This window comes from Anolis sagrei, chromosome 2, assembly GCF_037176765.1.
Source record: "Anolis sagrei isolate rAnoSag1 chromosome 2, rAnoSag1.mat, whole genome shotgun sequence".
Taxonomy (NCBI): domain Eukaryota; kingdom Metazoa; phylum Chordata; class Lepidosauria; order Squamata; family Dactyloidae; genus Anolis; species Anolis sagrei.
Window position 1 is genome coordinate 50,530,297 of NC_090022.1, and position 24,275 is coordinate 50,554,571.

Consider the following 24,275-nt stretch of genomic DNA (forward strand, 5'->3'; position numbering starts at 1 on the left):
GGGTTCCGTCCTGGGCCCGGTCCTGTTCAACATCTTTATTAATGACTTAGATGAAGGGCTAGAAGGCATGATCATCAAGTTTGCAGACGACACCAAATTGGGAGGGATAGCCAATAGTCCAGAGGACAGGAGCAGAATTCAAAACGATCTTGACAGATTAGAGAGATGGGCCAAAACTAACAAAATGAAGTTCAACAGTGACAAATGCAAGATACTCCACTTTGGCAGAAAAAATGAAATGCAAAGATACAGAATGGGGGACGCCTGGCTCGAGAGCAGTACGTGTGAAAAAGATCTTGGAGTCCTCGTGGACAACAAGTTAAACATGAGCCAACAATGTGATGTGGCGGCAAAAAAAGCCAATGGGATTTTGGCCTGCATCAATAGGAGCATAGTGTCTAGATCTAAGGAAGTAATGCTACCCCTCTATTCTGCTTTGGTTAGACCACATCTGGAATATTGTGTCCAATTCTGGGCACCACAATTCAAGAGAGATATTGACAAGCTGGAATGTGTCCAGAGGAGGGCGACTAAAATGATCAAGGGTCTGGAGAACAAGCCCTATGAGGAGCGGCTTAGGGAACTGGGCATGTTTAGCCTGAAGAAGAGAAGGCTGAGAGGAGATATGATAGCCATGTATAAATATGTGAGAGGAAGCCACAGGGAGGAGGGAGCAAGCTTGTTTTCTGCTTCCTTGGAGACTAGGACGCGGAACAATGGCTTCAAACTACAAGAGAGGAGATTCCATCTGAACATTAGGAAGAACTTCCTGACTGTGAGAGCCGTTCAGCAGTGGAACTCTCTGCCCCGGAGTGTGGTGGAGGCTCCTTCTTTGGAAGCTTTTAAGCAGAGGCTGGATGGCCATTTGTCAGGGGTGATTTGAATGCAATATTCCTGCTTCTTGGCAGGGGGTTGGACTGGATGGCCCTTGAGGTCTCTTCCAACTCTTTGATTCTATGATTCTATGATTCTATGATTCTATGTTTATATACTGCAGTTTCTAAAACTGTGCTCCTCCAGATGTTTTGGACTTCAGCTTCCATAATTCCTAACAGCTAGTAAACTGGCTGGGATTTCTGGGAGCTGAAGTCTAAAACACCTGGAGGAGAATAGTTTGAGAAACACTGATATACACTGATTACAACTGATATTAATGTGTTTGGCTACATTAAGCCAGAATTAGAGGAAAATCTGGGAAAGGAGACGTCAATAATTTGTTTTCAACTGTCATTCACATCAAGTCTCTGTATCAGACACAGGCACATGTATTCGAACACATCTATGGGCCCTTCCAGACAGGCCCTATATCCCAGGATCCAACCCCAGGTTTTCTATTTATCCCAGATTGTCTGGAAGTGAGGACTCATATAATCCAGTTTAGTGCAGAAAACCTGAGGATCACACCCTGGGATATAGGGCCTGTCTGGAAGGGCCCACAGATGTGTTTGAATATAGGTAGACATGTGGATTGCTATCAGTTTGCAGAAATGGTTGCTTAACCATTTAGGGGAGCCCTACTTTACTTTTGTCAGCAGCCAAGGTACATCCGCTCAAGTTGGCTTTCAACATGTCAGCAGGAGGGCTCTTTATGGGGCTATTTTATTCCTTTTGAACTTGTTTTTTTATTTAAAAATTCATACTTATTTTAACTGTTTCTCAATTTTATTGAGGGTATTTTAAAAATTGTTTGGGGAGCTTTGGAAAGTACGGCAGCATACAGATATATATTTTTTTGTATCAGGAGCAACCTGAGAAACTGCAAGTTTCTCAAGTCGCTCCTGACACAAAAAAAGCATACAAATAAAATAAATAAGTTGTTGTAGCCATAATTAGGAACTATTTTTAATTTTTTTTAATCCCATTCTTGGAAAACCTCAGACGATATCAGTGATAGCAGACAGACTTAGGTTTAAATGATTGCGGATTTTTGGGGATAAAATAAAAAGTGGAAAATGCAACACTCAGTCTCTTCAACAAGCCTTATTTACACAACACCTTAGTTTACTTGCATGGTGTTACTCAAAGTGACGCACATAACCAAAGAAATAAATTAATAAATCCATATTAGTCAGAAATAAACAAATCCATAAAGTATAAAAAGCAGCAGTTTAAAACTTATTGTGGCTTTTCTTTATGTTCAATATACATCTTGAATTATACACACGCTATTTCAGGAACGCTGTATGAATCATTCTCAGCAAACGGCTATAGCTCTACCCTCAAAAGTAGCAACACACACACAAAGGAATGTGAATAAGGAATGAGCTGCATGCATCACCAAAACACCAGTCAACAAAGCAACTGCACCACTGTGATGAAAGCAGGTGGTAAAGGACATGTTTTACATAAATGTAAGATGGCAATGCAGGCAACCTAAAGATAAGCAACCGAGGGTGAAAGCAGGCCAGTAAATTATAGGAACCTTTGCTGGAAAGGTGCATTACGCCTCTGTACTTATTTCGTTGAGTCAAAATGGTATTAACGACAGCATGAAGCCTTGGGTTTAAATGGTTCTTGGGACTTAAAAAAACTAAAATGAAAAGGGGAAATGATACCCAAATAAGCAAAATCCAGCTCCCCTGAAATGTCTTACTTGCACAGTACCTGCTATCAATTTACCATACTTACATGGTGTTGCTCAAAGTCACTTACAATCACCAAAGCAATAAAATATGAAATGGTACTGGTCAACTTGTCTGCATTCACAGAGATGTTGGTTTTGCTGTGTCATTCACTACTCTCAGAATCATGCCCCCCCCCTCCAAATTTCCCCCTTTCCTACCCACTTTTAATTTGCGATGGTTTTTGCAAGGAATGTTGATATGTTATCACAAGAAGAAAACAAATTCCACAGCAAATGAAAGGAAATAATTTAAATGCTTCTGCTCTTCTCCCCACCCCTTTCCTCCCAAACAAAGCATCTCTGTTCTGGGAACAAGAGCTGGGACAGACCAAATACAATATGTCATTCTTTTATTGTCATTCCTATGGATAGCTTATTTGCAAAGACTTTGCCATCCCTCCCTCCCTCCCTCATTTTTGAATCTCCTGATGCAACTGCCAGACAATTTTAAAGTGGTACAATACTACACACAGCTGACCTTTTATAACCTCAGAGCAAACAAAATCATGATTCAGCCATGATGACAAGGAGGAATCAAAGGAAACCAAGCACGACTGCAAGCCCAAGGCTCAAAGAGAGAATGTCCATAAAACAAAAGAAGTGAAGTCTCCTGGAACAGCAGTGGTTGTGAGAAGAAACCATATGCAGTTCCTAAGAATTTGGACTGGATGCCCCTTGCAGTCTCTTCCAATTCTATGATAGGATTTGACAAATATTAGAATGCCATGTTTATTAGGAAATCACCTTTTAGTATATTAAAAGCAGTGAGAATTAACTGTTCCAGTTTCAATAACTGATCTTCCCTTTGGCAAAAACACACCAACTACTCTCAAGGAGAAGTTCTGCTTTAACTAAAACATTCATGCCACTCTATGGATCTTCCCTTGGACTTTCTGTTACATAAATCTATGTCTTTCCTCCATGAAATTCCAAAATGCTCATGAAAGATTGAATATCAGTTTGTTACTGATATGCAATTTCTCAAGTCGCTCCTGACACAGGAAAAAAAAGTCCCAAGGAGGGAAAACACCATGCAATAACAAAGCGTTTCTAATGAGGATGAAAAAGGTCAAGAACCTTTTGTATTGCAATTCAATTCATACAAAAAGGACAGCTTTAGAAGGAACACCATTATAAAAGCAAGCTAAAAATGTATGTAAGCACACCATCTATTAATGGTATTATTTATATTCCACTAGCAGAACAGAAAACAATCTAAATTGTTTCAGTTTTCCTTATAACAGTTCCAAAACAGATTGTGTAGGCCTGCACAACAGAAAGAGTGTGGCTAAAGCAAAACTTCATTCATCTAAACCTCCCACATCTGAATCCTTTTACACAATGAATGATTTTTCTGCAGGCAACACATAATGCATTCGTCTTTCCTTCAAATTTATCCCACACCCCTGATCTGCCAGGTAACTGGGACAGTGATGCTTTACATTTCTAAACTTTCTAAAATAGCAGCTAGCAGTTATTTTACAAACGAATACAGCATTTGAAGAAATGCCTAATTATCTACATTCTCGATTGCATGTGGAGCTAGCTTGTTCCCTCTCTCACTACAGCTACAGAAAACCACCACAACTGAAGTGAGGGTAACAAAACATACTGTATCAGATGAGGATGGAGAGCTTTCCATGCTGGCTCTAAAACAAGCGGAGGAACGTGCCGTTGCACCCAAGGCTTCTTCCTAGCTTGAACATGCTGTGCTAGAGTAAGGTTAAGCAGAGTGTTGCTCCCGCCTTGTTAGGCTGAATTCTACTCTGACAATGCTGAATGAATAGACTATGAAGCAGGGCACCCTAGGCATGTTGGCAGAGCTCTGAGTGGATGTTCTAGAAAGAAACAGTGACTCCAAACAAGTGAATTGCCCTGCGTGTCGCATGAACAATCTTCAGCTGCGTCACGAAGCCCATAAAAAAATATTCCCAGCTTCTGACAGAGAGAGACAATGAAGAGGTTGCTTCTTTCTGCAGCACAGCAATGGAGGAAATACTAAACAAACAGATTCTTAGTGCACTGAACCCTAGATGCATTTGACAAGTGAGTCCAAAAATGGGACAAAAAAGCAATACCATCCGTTTTTATAGTTCAGTGTTGATCTTATGTTCAGATTTTAATAGTTGCAATTTGTCAAGAGCTTCCTTTCTGTTCAAAGAGCTGAAGCAGCTGGGACAGGAATTTAACCGAATTCCATTTGGATGTAACTACAAAGACCAAAGTAGTTCTTGGCATGCTGCTTTGGTAAACCTTTTGGTAAACCCCTTCTGAGATATGGTAGATGGCGATGTGGGAGAGTATCACTAAAGAGGAAAAATCATCTTGCTTTTCCTTTCTCGGCTGTGTGATGAAAGCCCAAGAAGGTGAAAGGGAGTGGGAAGAAGTCTTTGGGACTGGCTGATAGCTCTGTCATGATAATTTGCTTGCTAGATTGATAAGTCTGTAACTACCAGCAGGCCTACCCAGTCAATTTTAAAACATGAATGTTAAATTTACATTATATTATTACTATTTTTTAATCTTTGTGCCATGTGTTGTAATATAAGTATTTTATTGTATGTATTTTATGTTAGTGTTTAGTTTCAGCAATTTTGTGTTGGCTCTGGTATATGAGTACGCTGCTGCTAACTATCTCTAAAGATATACTTGGAAAAGTTTTTTAGGCAAATTCTCTACCTATCAAGTTAGCTTGAATAATTGAGTTTGCACATTTATCTGCCTTACCTTCTAGAACACAAATATTCGACACAGTCTTTATTGCTGTTGAAGACTAATCAGAAAACACGAAAACTGAACAAATTTGATAATTCTGGTACAGGGAAAGATATGCCACTGAAGAATCTAGGCAACTGCCTGAATATCTGGTAAAACAACACAACTGAAACTTTTCCATGCTCAACCCACCCACCCCCTGCCCCAAATGTCTTCTGAATCACAGAAAGCTAAACAACTACTTCTCTGGGTTATGACGTGAAAAATAGCTGTTGCAGAAAGGGGAGGGAAGCTTCCAGATAATTACTATATAATTTCCCTCACTCTTTTTATTAAACTGTGTTGTCAAAGTCTTTCATGGCCACTCATTTATGTCCCTCACTCATTTATTAAACCAGATACAGTGAAGACATCTGCCCTTGCACTTTGCTACTCTGCTACTGAGTACGCACGCCCAGTGTGGAACACATCTCACCACACTAAAACAGTGGACGTGGCTGTTAATGAGACATGCCACATTATCACAGGATGCCTGTACCCTACATCACTGAAAAAATTTATTGTTTAGCCAGTATTGCACCACCTGACATCTGCCGGGAAGTAGCAGCCAATAATGAAAGGACCAATGTAGTGACATCTCCGGCCCACCCCCTGTTTGGATATCAACCAGTACACCAACACCTTAAATCAAGAAATAGTTTTCTAGGATCTTCAGAGATACTCGCAGGAACAACTCAGCAAGCGAGAGTCTAAAAGTGGCATGCTAAAACCCGGAATCTCAACCCATGGCTGATTTCAAATGAGAAACTCCCTCCTGGGCACACAGAAGACTGGGCGACTTGGAAGGCACTGAATAGATTGCACTCTGGCACCATGAAATGCAAAGACAACCTTAAGAAATGGGGCCACAAGGTGGAGTCCACGACATACGAGTGCAGAGAAGAGTAAACTACAGACCACCTACTACAATGCAGTCTGAGCCCTGTCACATGCACAATGAAGGTCCTTCTTATAGCAACACAAGAGGCACTCCAAGTGGCCAGCTACTGGTCAAAAGACATTTAATATAATGCCACGTTTTTAAACTTGGTGGGTTTTTAAAAATAAATTTCAACTGTATGCTCCTGATACAATAAATAAAAAAATAAAATGGACAGAATCATTGGATTGCTGTGAGCTGTATGGCCATATTCCAGAAGCATTCTCTCCTAACCCACTGCCCACACCTATGGTAGGTATCCTCAGAGGTTGTGAGGTCTGTTGGAGACTAGGCAAGTGAGGCTTATATATCTGTGGAATCTCCAGGCTATTCAACGTTACTCAACATGTCGCAACATTCACACTTGCCTTAACCAGACAAGAGTTCTTTCTCCCACCCTCTCTAGTTAGTGAGACTGAGTTAGCTGAATAGAATATAATTATTACTCAAGTTTTTTAAAATAGAACTGGTTCTGAATCAATAGACGTTAACTCTAATTTTAAGAAACACTTTATTCACATAAAAGTTAACCTCTAGGAAAATTTATTGTCTTTTTATTGATCACTTTACATTTTATTTTTAATTATTTCATTTATTTCCCCCTTTTCTGCCATTATTGGACCCACAGAGGCTTATAACTAAGCAAATCAAAGTAAAGATAAGATTTATTTGATACAAAAGCTTGAAAGTATAACTGAACAAACCACTCTCTTAAAAAAACTAAATTAATTAAAACAATTTAAAGACACATTACAACATAGTAAAAGTGATAGAAACATAATACATCTCATTAAAAAGATCCTTCTGCCAAGGTAAATTATGACCCAAAGGACTCCCTAAGTAAAAAGGTATTTTCTTGTCAGAATAAAGAGAGCTATGGACCTAGCAAAGCCTCTCCTGGGAGGGAATGCCACAATTTGGGAGCAGCTGCCAAGAAGGATGAAACAAACACATATGGCCCAATAGTAACACAATTAGCATGGATAAAAGGCTTATAGTGTTCCAGAATTTCCCAAATCGCTTTTCTGAAAAGCCATTAAAAAAAGCAGCACAGCAGTAATAGTTCAGTTATCAGTTTGAAAAGTTGCTACTTAATTCAAAAGAGCACCTCTTCTATATAGAAGGCGTACAAGTTGGTTATTAATGACTGAACTTCTCTTTGTTAAAAAAAATTAAGTTGTCCATTAAAGATTAAACAAAAGAACAAACTGGCCCATTCCAACTAAACAAAATACTTTTAGTTTGATGGATTTCAGTGTTGAAGTTAAGCATATACTTAACTCTTCCATTAAAATTAATAAGGTCTAAAAGTGCTTAGCAAACTGTATTCTATCCAAAGAATTTATGCAACTCAGAACAACAGCACTCAATCACAAACTGAATCTGAGACAAGTACAGAGTGTGCTATACCCAACAGGGTCTATCCACCAATGGAACTGACTCTGCATGTGAAATAAACATCACTTTCCATTTTTGCCCTCAAAATCTAGAGATTTATGGGAGGAACAAGATAAATAAATAAAGCATGTTAGACCTAGCCATATTGTAATCCCAGAGTGGGGAGTGGGCAGTTGGCTCTTTTAGAAGGCACTTTCTGTATCCAAAATAAATCCCACTGGCTTCACAAATTTGGAGAAATTTCCTAAAAATTTGGCAGGCTTAGATATGTTTTGGTTAAAACATTCACTTTTTTGCTACTGCTTTCTTTACTAGTAATAGGCTTGGTGTTGGGAATCACTATCCTCACTGTCCAGATACTGTCTTTATTTTTCCAATGTAAGAAAAAAACTTATTGGTACAGAAATTGGTACCAAGATAAATATGATAACAGATAAATTAAGAAAAATGTGAACCGAAAACCATGGAATAAGGTGATGCTGGCAGAATAAGGCAGCATCTGGAAAAGGAGATATCATTTGAAAGACATTTGCCAAGATATTAATTTGTAACCAGAGCTTGCTGGCCAAATGTTAAGCTAAAGTACAATTTATTTATTCCCAAGTGCATCACAATCCCTAATGGAAAGACAACTGAGGGAAGCAGTAGAATATAAATTAGCAAGGGAAAATTATACACATTCAGAAAGCCTAACTTGACAGACGTTAAAGTGAAAGGCGGTTGCATTTCCTATTTCTTTACATTAAAACCAAATATTTCTTCTGGGACAACAGATGTTTGAATATGAAAACTATTTATTTTGATCTATACCCTTACTTTATTGATGAGCTCCAAAGCTGAGTATTCAAAATGGGGAAGTACTTTCTTTCATTATGTGTGTGATTTTTTAAAAGTAGGGTGGTTTAAATATGCAGTGGGAAAGAATATATTTATTCTCCAGTTATAGTTGTATGGAGATGGTTTGCAACATTTAATTTATTTATTTTTCCTCTTTGTTTTAATTTTAATTTTAACAGGAAAAGCACAAATAAGTAAAACATGCTTGAACATGCAATGTTTATTTTCTAAATGATATGCCAGTTAATTTTCTACATGGAAGATGCATTGCCACTGTGTCAACACTACTATAATTTAATTCTCCCTTATCTAGAAATCCAAACTTTCCAAAATTCAAAACTTTTGGCCACAGCTATCCACTTCCACCTTCGAGGAGACTGAAATAGCGGGAAGCATGGAGTGGTATGGGACCTCAAACTCTCTCCAGCCTCACATTTTATTTGTTCACTACTTGTATATGAGATGTGAAGCTGGAGAGACTAAGGAGCTGTGAAATGGAAAAAGCCCAGCTGGAGAGCAACCAATGTTGAATGTCAGCACAGAAATTATACTATTTTCCTTATAAACTGAGGAAAGAAGGAATAAATGATAGCGAAGAAGCAAAGAGGCAAAAGCAGAGGTCACTAGTGGCTTTTATAGGCAGCTTCTGTTCCTTCCACAAATGATGTCTTTGGCATTTCTATATTTGCATCATATATTGCTGATGGGGATCATATATTGCTGAGTTATAATATCCTAATCAGTTTTTAAAGAATGTTGTTGCTAGCTTTGTAAAAAAAAAAAGCCTTCTCATCTAAAGAAATTGTTCAAGTGTACAGTATAGAAACTAGTTTCCAGAGCAATACTACCAGGCATCCCCTAGTCCTGAAGGGTTTGTTTCTACTATTCAACTGTTCTGTATATTACTTTTCTGAAAATTCTTAAAAACTTTTACTGTTGTTATTGCCAAAAACAGGGAGGGAGAATAAAGAAGACTATATATTTGAGGCATTGGAGTCTCAATTTGCTTCTGAGATTTTTTCAAAAAAATTAAACAGCCAAAGAGTCAATAGGATAAAAAGTGCTAGGGCAGAAGCAGGAATAGGTATATCTCAGTTATCAGAGTAGAAGAATTTCTGGGCATCACTGGGGAGGCAGGCTTATCCCCCTCCCCTTCTACTTTTCACACATTAAGTGATTCTGTAGGCAGCTGCTGTTTATCTTGCCTGTTATAGGCAGAAACACTCTGCTGCATAAGGGTCAGCTAAAACAGAAGTCCATTCTTTCCCAGCTCAGATTTATGTGATCATTTTTGTTGCAAACATGCTACCACAATCTGACGCTGAAAGTGTGTTTCTCCAGCCCACCTTTACTGTTCTCCCAGAGGAAATTCTGCTAAAAACTTTTTGCTAGGCAAGAAGACAAGAAGGCTGTGTGGGACAAGCATAAAAGCATTTTGTAAAAGAAGAGGCAGGAAGGAGAAGACAACAGTATGCTGAGGGCAGCACAAAAACTTTAGATGTTAATAAATGGATGTCTTTTCTTTTCACCCACCCCCTCCCCTGCCTATCATTAGTAGACTGTCGGATCTTTCCAAACATAACTTGTACACAGATTTTGTTATGTTAAGAAGCAATTCTTTAAGTTGCCAAAATATGATGTGACCAAAATCTTGGGAGTGCAAAGCATATCTCACACTTTTCCAAGCTTTACATACAGCTTGATTGTAATCTCAGGGTTTCAGCTTTGATTTAGAATAGTAAATATACATAAATTCGCTTTTATTAGCATTTTAGGATAATGAAATATAATCCGATGAGAACTCAAGTAATCACTCTTTGAAAAACCTACTCTCCACAACAAAGCTTCACTGAGATGCAACCTGACAAGTAAATGTGAAGAGGAACTTAATGTGTTACCAAAATATAAATCAACATAATCTTTAAGAAGAAATCTATAACTCAATGGATTAGAAAACCAGGTAAATTAAATTAATAAAAATTCTATAATTAAGCACAATGCCTTTAAAGGTAACACAGGCCTGTAAAAAAAAACCCCACTTTCCCCATATTGCATCGTTTCTGTGTTTAATGTATTTTGGGGTTCTGAATTCAAAAAATTGCAATAAAAATATTATACTGATTTCAATACTATTTGTACTCACATAATACAAAATGGGTACACCCCCAATAAAGAAAATAGTCTAGCAGGGTGACTAATGTGCAGTGAAAAGGTCAAGGCCACACAGAAATGTATATAAAAGTTGTTTCAAGAAAAGCATACAAATTACAAAATATAAACGTATCAGAGAAGATATCCTACAAATAGCATTAGATACACTGCCCACAGAACTTCAACACAGAATGCAGAATGCATCTGGAAAATGAGATATACTTACAATAATAAAGATGTGATGTGCATAACAGCTGAGGCACATTTATAATGAAAAATATCTACCAATGCCTTTTAACAAGTATTGGCTCATAACCCTATATAAGTATATCCCAGGAGACTAGAATGTATAGCTCAGATCATTCCTATTCCCTAAAGATGGGAATCCATTATATCCATCACAAAAATGATGCTTCTGCTGTTAAATAAGTAAACACATCACATCACAACACAAGCTTTATGAAGTGTGAGCTATCAATACCCCGTTAGTTCAGACACCAGATAGTTACTTATAAATAATTCAGTGAGTCAGTATGAACCTTCCCAATCACAAAGACTAAAAATGAGGACTTGCTGGAGGTTTCTTGTAAGATTGCCTAATATAGGTTGTAGGTTATTGTTATATGTATGCTTTATCTGAATTATTTTTTTAAAATGTTGTGAGCTGCCTTGGATCCAATTTAGGGAGAAAAGCAAGATACAAATAAAGCATTATTATTATTATTATTATTATTATTATTATTATTATTATTATCATCATATCCAGAGCATGAACGTCTATCAGATTGCTTCAGTTTACCCCAAGTCTCTTAAAAGAAATTTGTCAAAACAAATCTTTGCATGTTTGACTATACACACAAAATTTACCTGTTTCATATACCTCTTATGAACATAATTTTGTTCATGAAACAAAGAAGAAGAAGAAGAACTTTATTTTTCTACCCCACCTCCATCTCCCTGAAGGGACTCGGGGTGGCTTACATGGGGCTAAGCCCAGGCAAAGTACAATTAAAACAAAAACAAAAACAATAACAATTTAAAACAGCATAAAACAACAACATTAATAAACATGTATCAAGCAACAACAGGCTAAAATTATAGGGGGGGGGGAGAGAAAGTCACTAAGCAAACTAAATTCAAAAATAAGTAATTCAATAGGGTGGATAGAAATGCATAATAGAATAGGAAATAGCATAGAACAGAGCAATTGAGCAGGATTAATTCAACTTGAAACTTAGAAAATGTATATGATAATGTGATATAGGAATACCAAGGATGGGTTCAGATCATGACTCAATCAAATGCATTAAAAAACAGCCACATTTTTAATTCATTGCGGAAAGTGCGTAGGGAGGGTGCTAGCCTAATCTCCCTGGGGAGAGAGTTCCAGAGACGGGGGGCCACCACCAAGAATGCCCTCTCTCTCATCCTCACCAACCGCACCTGAGACGTGGGTGGGAAGAGAGAGAAGAGCACCCCCGGAAGATCTTAGGATAGGGGAGGATGCGGTCATGCAGGTAGACAGGTCCTGAACCGTAGAGCTTTATAAGTAATAACCCACACCTTGAATTGGGACCGGAAACTTATTGGCAGCCAGTGGAGCTGTTTAAACAGGGGGGTTGACCGCTCCCTGTAGTTTGCTCCAGTTAGCAATCTGGCTGCTGACCTTTGCACCAACTGAAGTTTCCGAACCGTCTTCAAGGGCAGCCCTACATAGAGTGCATTACAGTAGTCTTGAGGTAACTAAGGCATGGACCACCATGGTCAAGTTTGTATATGCTGAAGCAACAGAAAGCAAGTTATCATTATCATATTTATTTATTTATTTCAGTTACTTCTACCCCGCCCTTCTCACCCCCGGGGGGGGGGGGACACACTCAGGGCAGCTTACAAAAGAAGGCACAATTCGATGCCTATATCAAATATGCATACATACATAAAAGCACTTAAAACAGTTGACAAATTAACATCATCAATACAAACAACACAATAACATAATAGTAAACTAATCCTAAGCTCAGCGTTCAGAGTTCCGTAAATCCATTCCGTTTCGTCAATTCCTGCTCATCATCAGATCTTTCTTTAGCTGCCAGAATGTCCAAGTGCCTGGTACCACATCCAGGTCTTCAGTTTTTTCCTTCTGCTGAAACCACCGCATAGCTTCCTCTTTGCTGATTCTGTGCTTGGCCCCAATGCTCCCAGTTCGGCGCTTCTTGTCAACAATGCTGAAACCGGGCCTGCCCAGAACCACATAGAAGTCCAAGCCGTAGATACTAGGGCTGGGCGGTTTCGTTTCGTTAATTCGTAATTCGTTAAAAATTCGGGTTTTTTTGTTAACGAAGCGATAACGAACCATTCTGGGCAACTTAAAAACGAAACAAATTTTTCAAGTTGTTTCATAAATGCTTCGTATTTCGTTATGTATTCGTTTCGTTATTGGTTTGAGGTCGTTTCGTTATTATTTCCGCATGTCTGGGGCAAGTTTTATAGTTGTTTTTTGTTTAATTAGTGAAAAAAAATTATAATATCACACCAACAGTCAACAACAGAGGGAGAGGGAAGCTTCAGAAGTTTTTTTAGCGTATTGCGCGATCGCGGCCGCCATTAACGAATCGATTCATTATTGTTTCGTTATTGTTTTGTAATTTTTTTACCATTTACGAAATTTCGTAAATATCGAACTTTTTTTAAGGAAAATTTCGGAATTCTTTTAAATATCGAAACGCAAAAAACCCCAAAAAACGAATCGATTTTAGAAACAAATTTTTCCGTTGTTACCCAGGCCTAGTAGATACCAATACTGGGATCGTATTTTATGTCCAAATCAATGTGCTCCTGAATTCCAAAACCGAAGTTGCCGGTGTCAGAGAAGTTATTCTTCCTCAGCTCGTATTCACGCACCTTCAAGCCTTTCTCCAAGATCTCCTCAGCTTTGGCCCCGCGCACAGTGCAGTGGACGGCAATCTTTTCATTTCTCCTGATCCCAAAAGATCGGACGGTGTATCGAGCTTTGGAGAACACAGGGGATTTCCCCGTAAGCTGCTCCAGTACTTTGGCAGCTCGGGTAAAAGCCTGTCTCCACTCTCACCAACACAAGATATTCAGGCAGAGTTTGCGGATGCGCAGCTCCCGCATAGGGTTCTCCTTCTCAACCTGTTCTTGTTGCGCCATCTTGGAGCCGTGGAAAAGGTTGCGACAATTCTGTGGACAATTCTGGATTTTGGAATGTTCCAGATATTAGAATCTTTGATAAGAGATGTTCAAACCTGTATTCACATTCAGCTTATATGGCTACTCTGTTACTATTTTAAAATTGACTCAATATTTTGTTGAGTCAATTTTCTGATTGAATTTCTGATTGGTTCATTGTATTAACACATACTTGTTTCTGCCATGAGACAAGTTGGAAAAATTGATAAATATTTTAGTGTAATGGATAGAAGCTAATTTAATTTTCACTTTACTTTTTCATTTTTAGAGAACAAGGTCAGTACCCTGTCATATAGTTGACACATTATTTGCTAAAATAGAGTAACTGTTGATTCAAAACAGTGTCCAAGCCATGCAGAATTTGAATAACATTTTTAGTGTGTTACATAAAAACAGTTTTTGCTGTTCCCTCTTAGCTGAGAACATCTAATTAGGAAAGAAGAAGGTACCAACAATAGAGTCTGAACCTCCCTTATCAGGAAATCCAAAATTTGAAATACTCAAAAAATTGAGAAATTGTCCTTCCAGCTGTCCCTTTGGGAAAAGGGGGCTAGTCACATGTCCAGGGGACACTGAGTAGCCCCAATAGGGAGCCTGGATAGGAAAAGAGAACAGGGGTGGGGAGTGAAGGCTCTATTTTTACAAAGGCCTTGTAAAAAGCAGATACCCCAGTTGACATCAATCCAACTAATGGCATAGCACAGCACAACTGATGTCTTGGAGATGCCTGCAAAAATGAGGCAAAGCAACTCTATTGGCCTCTGTCTGTATACAACACACTGAGAAGGAAAAGACTTAATTCCTTTGCTGAAAGAACAGAAAGTGTGCTGACAACCACAGAAACATTTGGGAAATATGCTTTTTACAGGGCTCTTGTGTAAGCAAAATCTCCCCCTTGTTTTCTTTCCCCCATCATACTTTTGGCAGTGGTGGAGCAGGGGCTCCTGGGTGTGTTACTAGCCCCCTTCCCTCCCATCTCTCAATATACAAATACAGGTATTCCAAAACCTGAAAAAAAATCCAAAAGAACTTCTGGTCTCAAGCATTTTGGACAACGGGAACTTAACCTGTACATTTTTTAAAAAAAAAATCTGATTAAGAATAAAATATAATGATGAAAAAGTAGACATTCATTAAAAGGATCATTACAAGAAGACAGGATGCTATGAAGACTTAATTACATCATAGCCGATCTGAATTCTTAACCTCAGTTTGCCTTTTAAATAGTTGAAATGCCTGTCTGAAATCAAAATGAGACAAATATTTCAGAATTTCTCTCTGGCATTTGTCATGTAGGCATCTTGAATGAATAATAGTGTTCTAATATTTTCAGTATTTATATACAACATCAGTACCCGGAATACATAAGGATATCTCCTTTGTTTTTCCATGTTTGCTGCCTGAATCCTTTTCATAGGCTAGGACAGTAGAGGGAGCCTGTCCTCTTTCTATTACAGCTGCTTGTGTGTACTTTAAATGCCAAGTCATGAAAAATTAAAGCCCTGAATATGAACACATGAGTTCAGTTTTACTAAGAAGCAGTTGGCCCCGACTGTGTCATACTTTTGTTAATCCATTGCAGTACAGCTGTCAGCACAAAACTGATCCCTGCTCCATAAGCAGAGAGTGCAGAGATAATTCGCGGGACAATATGGACACAGATGTCAGCACTATCGTTCTTCAGTAATGAACAGTCTCCATAAGAGCTCTTCTAATTAAAAACTGGAAAGAAGCAACAAACCTTTATATCTTTCTGAACTGTATTTGCTGCCATGTCTTCATACCAGAAGCTGAAAATATATGGTATGCTTGTTTTAATGTATTTGATATTTCAATGGAATACATTCTTAAATGCTTTTCTGCATATTCTGGATATATATAGGAAAGATAATTATTAAACAATTATTTTGTTTAAGGAAGACTAGATGCCTAAGTGCACTTACTCAAAGTTAAGTTGAACAGAATACAATCAAAGTTGCAATGTAAGTTACACAAGCACCTCATATGGTATCTATACCAGCTAATTCCTAAGCAAATATTATCCACCCCCACCCATGAAGTGTATGTTACATAAATTTAATAGATGATACAGAATATATTGCTGCCATTTTCTTTATTTTCATATAAAGTGAGTATTGTCCATAAGGTTGGGCAGGAGTACGGTACTCACATTCTTTCCAAACATATGATCCATTACCAAAAATTCTCATTTTGTAAGGCCCAAAACATTCTTGGATAACAATAAAAATTCTTCCCAAGCACACACACACACAGATTTTCCTGAACAACTTTAAATGCTAACAAATATTACTGGGCTCAAACTTTATCACTCTATAGATCTCTTCATCCATTTACCGTTTGGCAGAATAGAAACAAAAACTTATGAAATTATATTATTTAGAACATTTGTATCCCGCCCTATTCTCAACCTCCAAAGAGAGACTTGGGGCGGCTTCCAACAATATAAAAACACCAATAAAATACACAATTACATAAAATGATAATAAATATATATTTAAAACAGTTCACCAGGTTTAAAGCATCCTCCAAATCAGTCCAAAAAATGAGGTCCATAAAATCTTATCTATGCCAATCAAAACCATCTGCAAACGCTTGCTCCCACAGCCAAGTCTTAACTGTCTTGCGAAAAGCCAGGAGTCTTGAATGTTTAAATTAACAGAAACAAGATCCATAGGGCACTTTAACAATGGCCTATCTACTAGTGATCTGCAATGGCATTTTGCTTGTTGCTTTTTTATGCCTCTACTTAATCCTTCTCACAACCCCAACAGTTCACCCACCCCACCCCCACCCCCACCAGTGCTCTGGACTGGCTTGCTCTGTGCTGGATTGCTGGGTTTTTCTGAGATTTGGCATCTATATAGAGTAATATCTTTCTCATTCTCTAATTAATATTTGGGGTGTTTGAGTATATCGATTTAGGGAATAGCATCTTTCAAACTAATAGGAAACTCATTTTTGGTTCAGAGTAAGATCTTTACAAGTGCCATCTGCAATCCTGGGCAAGGCCACCTTAACAGACACTGCTTGGAGGTTAAAGAAACTGAATGTAATATCATCCAAAGAATCTCAATTTCAGGCTTCAAGCAATCTGTATGAGAACTGCTTTTTCAGGGGTATGGAATAGGTGTAGTAATATTTACCCTTCAAGCTCAAAGTCTTGTGGATTGACCAGTAACCGAGATCTACAAGGATCACTGAAGGCTAATCTAGAGAAAGATTCCTTCCTTCCTGCACCAACTGTATGCATCAAAGCTTGACAAATGTTTCAAAATAGCATGAAGCACACAGGAGATACAGTATATCAAAATAGATCACACAAGGATGAACTGTTCTCTTAAAACATTACTCAGATGCTTTTGGAGCTGTATCTTTACAATAAAGTATCTCACCCCCTCCCAAGTCCATAGCAAAACTTTGAATGGACATGTGCAAGCAGGTACTGATCCAAAGGTGGTCAACTACAAGAGATAGGAGGCTCAGGGGACCCTGGAGAGTTTTATTGCAAAAATTAAAAAACAAATTATGTGCCTTCCCAACACTCCCATTGAAAGGGAAAATGCCACTTTTTGTCAAAACACACACAGACTCTCTCTCTTCAGGGTCAAGGCCTTCTTTTTACTTCCCTCTTTCCTTCCATAAATCCCTCCTCTCCCCAAAAGAAAGAGGACTCTGGCTTCCTGAATGGAAAGGGACTCCATTGCTAGGCTTCTCTTCTCGCGTGCTGGAGACGGGGTCTTCTGTGCATGCTCTGTAAGGTATTTTTCTTTTTGGGGAGCTTTAAGTTATTTCCCCTTCATTTTTAAAGGTTTTTTTGTTTGAAAGACATAGATTAGATTAGTATGTGTTTTGCTGCCAAATTTGGTGTAAATTCGTCCTGTGGTTTTTGAGTTATGTTTATCCTACAAATAAACATTACATTTTTATTTATATACTAGAGGTCCCCTGCCACACGTTGCTGTGGCACCGTCTGGTGATCTGGGAAATAAAGTAACCAGAAAGTGTTGGTTTCTAATTTATGTAATTTCTTTATGCTTGTGGGTAAATAGTATTTCTTGTTGTTTCTGTTAGAAGTACTGTAAAAATGTGCAAAATTATATTGTTCATTGTATGTATTTGGTTATATTTGTGTAAGTGAGTTTGTGCCTTTAATTGCTGAAATGCTTGTGGTTTGGGTTTGGTCAATTGGGTGCAGGTGGATCTCATTGCTGTTGTTATAATGTGTTGCATCTGCCTGCAGGTTTAGGGTCTTGGTCTTGGATTTGGTTGGAGGTTTTTGTTTAGGGTCTGATGTCTGATTTCTGAGTTTCCACTATGAAGCTATAATAAAGCAAGCTTCTGCTGAAGTATTGTTATTTTTTATTTGATATTATAACTCTGCTGACAGGTTATGGGCCCAGAACACTGCATAATCCATGTGTCTGAGGTGATGTTTGTTTTTTTGAAATATGTGGTGGAACATTAAGAAGTTTTTTGAAGGCATTTTTGAGTCTTCTGCTCCTGGCTGCTTTGGTGAGCAGCGAGGTTTAAAGTGATAGCTTGCTGCTGAACACTAAACCTTGGAAGATTTGCCTTCAGAGAAATCAAGAAGATTTATGGCTTGCTATGTTGGAGAATTTGCCTTCTACGTGCCTGAGCAGCAAGGGCCAACTATGTTGCTTTCCTGTCTTGCCTTGCACAAAAGGTTTTTTCAGCAAATGTTTCTGAAGCCAAAAGAAGAAGCAAACAGTTTGTGAGTCAGACCCTGTGTTTGAATTCCAGAGGATTACTGCAAAGTTTTGAAAGATATTGGACTGCTAGAAGCCAATTTTACTTGAAGAAGTGAATATAAATTGGCTGGGCTGAAACCCGGGTATACTGGGGGTCCTTTCTTTTTTGGTGCAGTAAGTATTTGTTTCTGGAACTTTGGGACTTTAAAGTGAAATACCAAAATGGCTTTGCCGCCTCTTCAAGTTGGTTCACTCCCTTTTGATAAACTATCTGATAGTAACTGGCTCAGTTGGAGCATCAGATTTAAAGCTTATCTTGTTTCCCAGAATTTATGGGACATAATTGAGAATTTGCCAGCTCAACTAACTCCTGCGGATCAACAAAAAGATGAAAGAGCTTTGGCACTTCTTCAGTTGTCTGTGTCAGATTTTTTGTTGGTTCACCTTCATAATATTCCTCATGCACAAACTGCGTGGAATCTGTTTAAAGATATGTTTCAAAGACAATCAAGTGGTTCAAAGATAATTCTTATGCGACAGCTGTTTAACCTCAAACATGAGGAGGGCACTCCAGTTCAAACTCATGTTACAAAAGTTGTGGCTCTTTTTTCGGAATTGAGAGCAAGAGACATTATTTTTCCCCCTGAGCAACAAGCGTTAATCTTGATGGGATCTCTATCTCGCCCTTTTTATGCGTTTATGGACTCTCTTCATGGAATTCCAGACAGGGATCTCACGATACCTTTTATTTCGGGGAAAATTATGGAATTTGAAGCTCAACGCAAATTGAGAAGTTTTGCTCCTATGCAGAAGAGTTCAAGTTCTGGGACTGCTTCTAATGACACTGCTTGTGTTGCTAAGCCAAAGTCACAAATTGTGTGCTTTAAATGTAAAAAGAAAGGGCATTATGCTAAGAATTGCAAACAGAATCCAGGACAATGGAGAAACAAGCAAGCGGAGAGACCTAGTTCTTCAAAGGACTTACAGCATGCTTTCCTGGTGACCTCTAAGAAGGATACAATGAACTCTTTCATTATTGACTCAGGCTGTTCTCAGCATTTGGTAAAAACTATAGAACTGTTGACAAATGTGAGAGACTCTGATATAAACTTTATTTCTTTGGCAGATGATAGAAAAGTTAAAGTATTTTCTTGTGGTGATCTTTATATTGACAGTCTGAAATGTACTCTTGAGAATGTGTACTATGTACCAGAAATTATGTATAATATTCTCAGTGTCAACAAACTTTTGGATGAAGGTTTTGAGGTGTCTTTAAAGAAAGAAAAGTCTATGCTAATTGATCTTAAAGGTAATGAAGTGCAACTGAGACAAGAAAAGGGATTTTTTGTTTTAAAGTCTGCTACAAATGTGTCTGCTTGCATTAAGCAGATACCTGATAATCCCAGGCCATTACACGACAAATGTATTCATGAATTTCACAGGAAAATGGGTCATTTGTCATGGCAGTATCTAAGACAGACAGCTGAGTTGTGTGAGATTCCTATTCAAGGATGTAAGAATTTTCTAGATTGTGAAATTTGTGCAGCAGAAAATCTTAAGAAAGCTCCTATAGCAAAATACAGTGCTAGAGTTTCAAAAAGGATCTTAGAGCTTGTCCATATTGATGTATCTGGTCCTCATCCTACTTCTGTAGGTGGGTCAAAATATTTTTTGATTTTGGTAGATGATTTTTCACGGTTGAAGTTCACCTTCTTTCTAAGAACTAAAGGTGAAGTTTTTCAAAAAATTTCTGCTTGGCTGAAGCTAATGCAAACACAGTTTCCTGGGTACCCAGTACAAGCTTTTCAGAGTGATCGTGGTGCTGAGTTTATGTCCAAACAAATGCAAAATTTGCTTGAAAAGTTTGGCATAGTTCACAGGTTAACAAATCCTTACTCACCCAGTGAAAATGGGGTTGCAGAAAGGTGGATAGGTGTTGTAAAGGTTGTGGCTAGAAAAATGTTAAGAGATGCTAGTTTATCTGATGGATTGTGGGCTGAAGCCGTGGCAAACGCCACCTTTGTGCTCAATCGTTCGTTTTGCAAAAGTGTCAATAGTATTCCTTATGTGTTGTTTTTTGGAAAAACTCCTGATTTGAGTTCAATCAGAGTTTTTGGAAGTGACTCATATGTCTTAATTCCTTCTCAACAAAGACATAAAAAGGATTCTATTTGGAAGAAATTGAAATATCTAGGCCCTGCTTCTGAGTCAAAAGGTTGGAGATTTTGGTGTGGTAATAATAGGGTGTTAATTTCTAAAAATGTGAAGTTCCAACAACACAGTGGTTGGGAAAGGATTCATTCAAATAAGGAAGTGTTTCTGCCTTTCAATACTACTCAAATGCACACACCACTAACCACACAGCCAACTACAAAGCAAGTTTCACAGCAACCTGCTACACAAGTGCAATCAGTTTCACAACAGACTGCACAGCAAAATATACAACCAAGCACATCTCAAGATACACAGTTTGGAACACAAGTGCAAGTGAAGCAAGAATCTGTTTCTAGTCAGTTACAAGGCAGTAGTCCTGTAATTAAAAGGACAGAACCTCAGAAGAGAAAAGCTGAAGCTGAATCTTCTAGTTTAGAAAGTACTAGCTCTAGTAATTCAGAAACTGATGAGACTGATGGAGGAGATAGTACTAGGACCATTCCTAGACGCAGTTCTAGGACAACTAAGGGTATTCCTCCAAAGAGATACCATTGTGAAGTTGTGAAAATACAAGAACATGACTGGTCTGAACCTCAAAGTTATAAAGAGATGTTGAAAAGAGATGAGACTGAGAGAAATCTTTGGTTAAAAGCAATGCAAAGTGAATTTGATTCTTTGAAAGATTTGCAAGTCATGGAGAAGTCTAAAACAGTTGACAATGTAAAGGTTCTAAGTTGTCGTTGGGTTTATAGACGTAAACAAACAAAGGATGGTGGTTTTTTGTACAAAGCCAGGTTAGTTGCTAGAGGTTTTGAACAGATATATGGAGAAAATTATAATGAGATATTTAGCCCCACAGTGTCTGGGGAAGCACTAAAAATAACCCTTGTAATTGCCAGTAATAGGAATTTAAAAGTCAAACATTTTGATGTGAATACTGCGTATCTTCATGCAGACTTGGAGGAGAAAGTTTATATATCTGCTATCCCAGGTTTTGAATCTGACCTTCCTGAAGGGACTTATCTTCTTAAGAAAAGTCTTTATGGTCTTAAACAAAGTGCACGTAATTGGAACCTACATTTAGACAAAGTGTTGACAAAGTTGAATTTTGTTGCCAATAGTTTTGATCCTTGTTTGTACTCAAAAGGAAGTGGAGACACACAAATGTTTATTGTAATTTATGTGGATGATGTGTTATGTATTGGATCTGAGGAACAAATTCAGGAAGTATTTCAGAATTTGAGCAAAGTATTGAAAATCAAAAATCTTGGAGATGTTAATAGATATCTTGGCATAAATATTGCCAGAAATGAAAGTGGTTTTGAATTAAACCAAACTGACAAGATTTATGATCTTTTGAGAAGAACCAGAATGGAAAATGCAAACACTGTTAATACACCCATGGCTCTTCAGTTTTTACAACATGTAGATGGAGAAGTGTTTGATAACAATTTCATTTATCGTTCAGTTATTGGCTCTTTATTGTACATTGCAAACAACACAAGGCCTGACATTTCTTTTTCTGTTGGTATCCTAAGTCAAAGGATTCAAAATCCCTCACATACAGACTGGGCTGGAGTAAAAAGAGTTCTGAGATATTTAAAACAAACTGCTGAAAAAGTTTTCAGAATTTGTCCAGATGACAAAAAGTCTTTAGAAATACATTGCGATAGTTCTTTCGCAAATCTAAAGGAAAATAAATCTGTTACTGGATTTGTAATAAAATATGCAAATACACCAGTGTGCTGGAAGAGCAGAAAACAGAACATTGTGGCATTAAGTACTGGAGAAGCTGAATTCTCAGCGTTGTCTGATGCTTTGACATCAGCAGAATGGCTAGAATCTTTGATTAAAAGTCTGAACATTGATTTAGAATTGCCAATACAAGTTTATGTTGATTCTCAAACCTGCATCGCTTTGGGTAAAAGTCAAAATATGAAAACGAAGTCTAGATACATTAATGTTAGATATTCAAATGTGCAACAATTTGTTAAGGACAAAAGAATTGTTCTCAGTTATGTTCCTTCAGTTGAAAATGTTGCAGATATTTTGACGAAACCTCTTACTTGTGAAAAACATAACCAGTTTTGTGAAAAATTGAATTTATGAATGTATAAATATGAACTAATATAATTTTGTGGAGGAGTGTTAGAAGTACTGTAAAAATGTGCAAAATTATATTGTTCATTGTATGTATTTGGTTATATTTGTGTAAGTGAGTTTGTGCCTTTAATTGCTGAAATGCTTGTGGTTTGGGTTTGGTCAATTGGGTGCAGGTGGATCTCATTGCTGTTGTTATAATGTGTTGCATCTGCCTGCAGGTTTAGGGTCTTGGTCTTGGTCTTGGATTTGGTTGGAGGTTTTTGTTTAGGGTCTGATGTCTGATTTCTGAGTTTCCACTATGAAGCTATAATAAAGCAAGCTTCTGCTGAAGTATTGTTATTTTTTATTTGATATTATAACTCTGCTGACAGTCAGTGTTGATGTGGAGATTGTGTGGTTTTCCTACTCTGGAACATGCAACATATAATTGTCCTTCTTTAGGGGTCCCTTTCAAATCTATGACACTATATCTGTGTGTGTATGAATCATATATATTATCTATTAATAGTTGGATGGCTCTTCGTCAGGAGGGCTTTGATTACGTTTTCTTGCCCTGGTGAAGGGAGTTGGACTGGATGGCCTTAAGTATTTTCTGTTTTTCATGGAGGTTCTGTATGGGAAGTTTGCACCAATTCTGTCATTCATGAAGTTCAGCATGCTCTTTGATTGTAGGTAAACTATAAATTCCAGTAACTACAACTCCAAATGTCAAGGTCTATTTCCTCCAAACTCCATCTGTGTTCATATTTGGGCATATGGAATATTCATGACAAGTTTGGTCCAGATCCATCATTGAATCTACAGTCCTCCCAACCCTGCTATATGCCTGCAAAATGTGGACTGTCTACACACGTCACATACAAATCCTAGAACGATGCCATCAGCGCTGCCTCCGGAAAATCCTGCAAATCTCTTGGGAAGACAAGCGGACAAATGTCAGCATGCTGGAAGAAGCAAAAACCACCAGCATTGAAGTGATGGTCCTCCCCCATCAACTCCGCTGGACCGGCCACGTCAGGATGCCCGACCACCGTCTCCCAAAGCAGTTGCTCTACTCCGAACTCAAGAATAGAAAACGGAATGTTGGTGGGCAGGATAAGAGATTCAAAGATGGGCTCAAAGCCAACCTTAAAATCTCTGGCATAGACACTGAGAACTGGGAAGCCCTGGCCCATGAGCACTCCAGCTGGAGGTCAGCTGTGACTGGCCGTGTTGCAAAATTTGAAGAGGCACGAATGGAGGGCGAAAGAGAGAAACGTGCCAAGAGGAAGGCGTGTCAAGCCAACCCCGACCAGGACCGCCTTCCACCTGGAAACTAATGCCCTCGCTGCAGGAGATGATGCAGATCAAGAATAGGGCTATAGTCACCTATGGA

The 24,275-nt window shown here is 38.2% G+C and overlaps 1 protein-coding gene across 5 annotated transcripts in view; it reads right to left on the bottom strand.

The window, feature by feature from the left end:
* Positions 1 to 24,275, bottom strand: part of TMCC1 (transmembrane and coiled-coil domain family 1) — a 159,699-nt gene that overhangs the window by 55,050 nt on the left and 80,374 nt on the right. Inside the window, exon 1 of one of the 5 annotated variants that reach the window (XM_060766255.2) lies at positions 4,236 to 4,380. The exons of the other annotated variants lie outside the window; for them this stretch is intronic. Within the exon in view, the coding sequence (XP_060622238.1) occupies positions 4,236 to 4,265 (30 nt within the window). The 5' untranslated portion in view covers positions 4,266 to 4,380. Of the gene's footprint in view, positions 1 to 4,235; positions 4,381 to 24,275 lie in introns of those variants that run through there. 5 annotated transcript variants of the gene reach the window in all.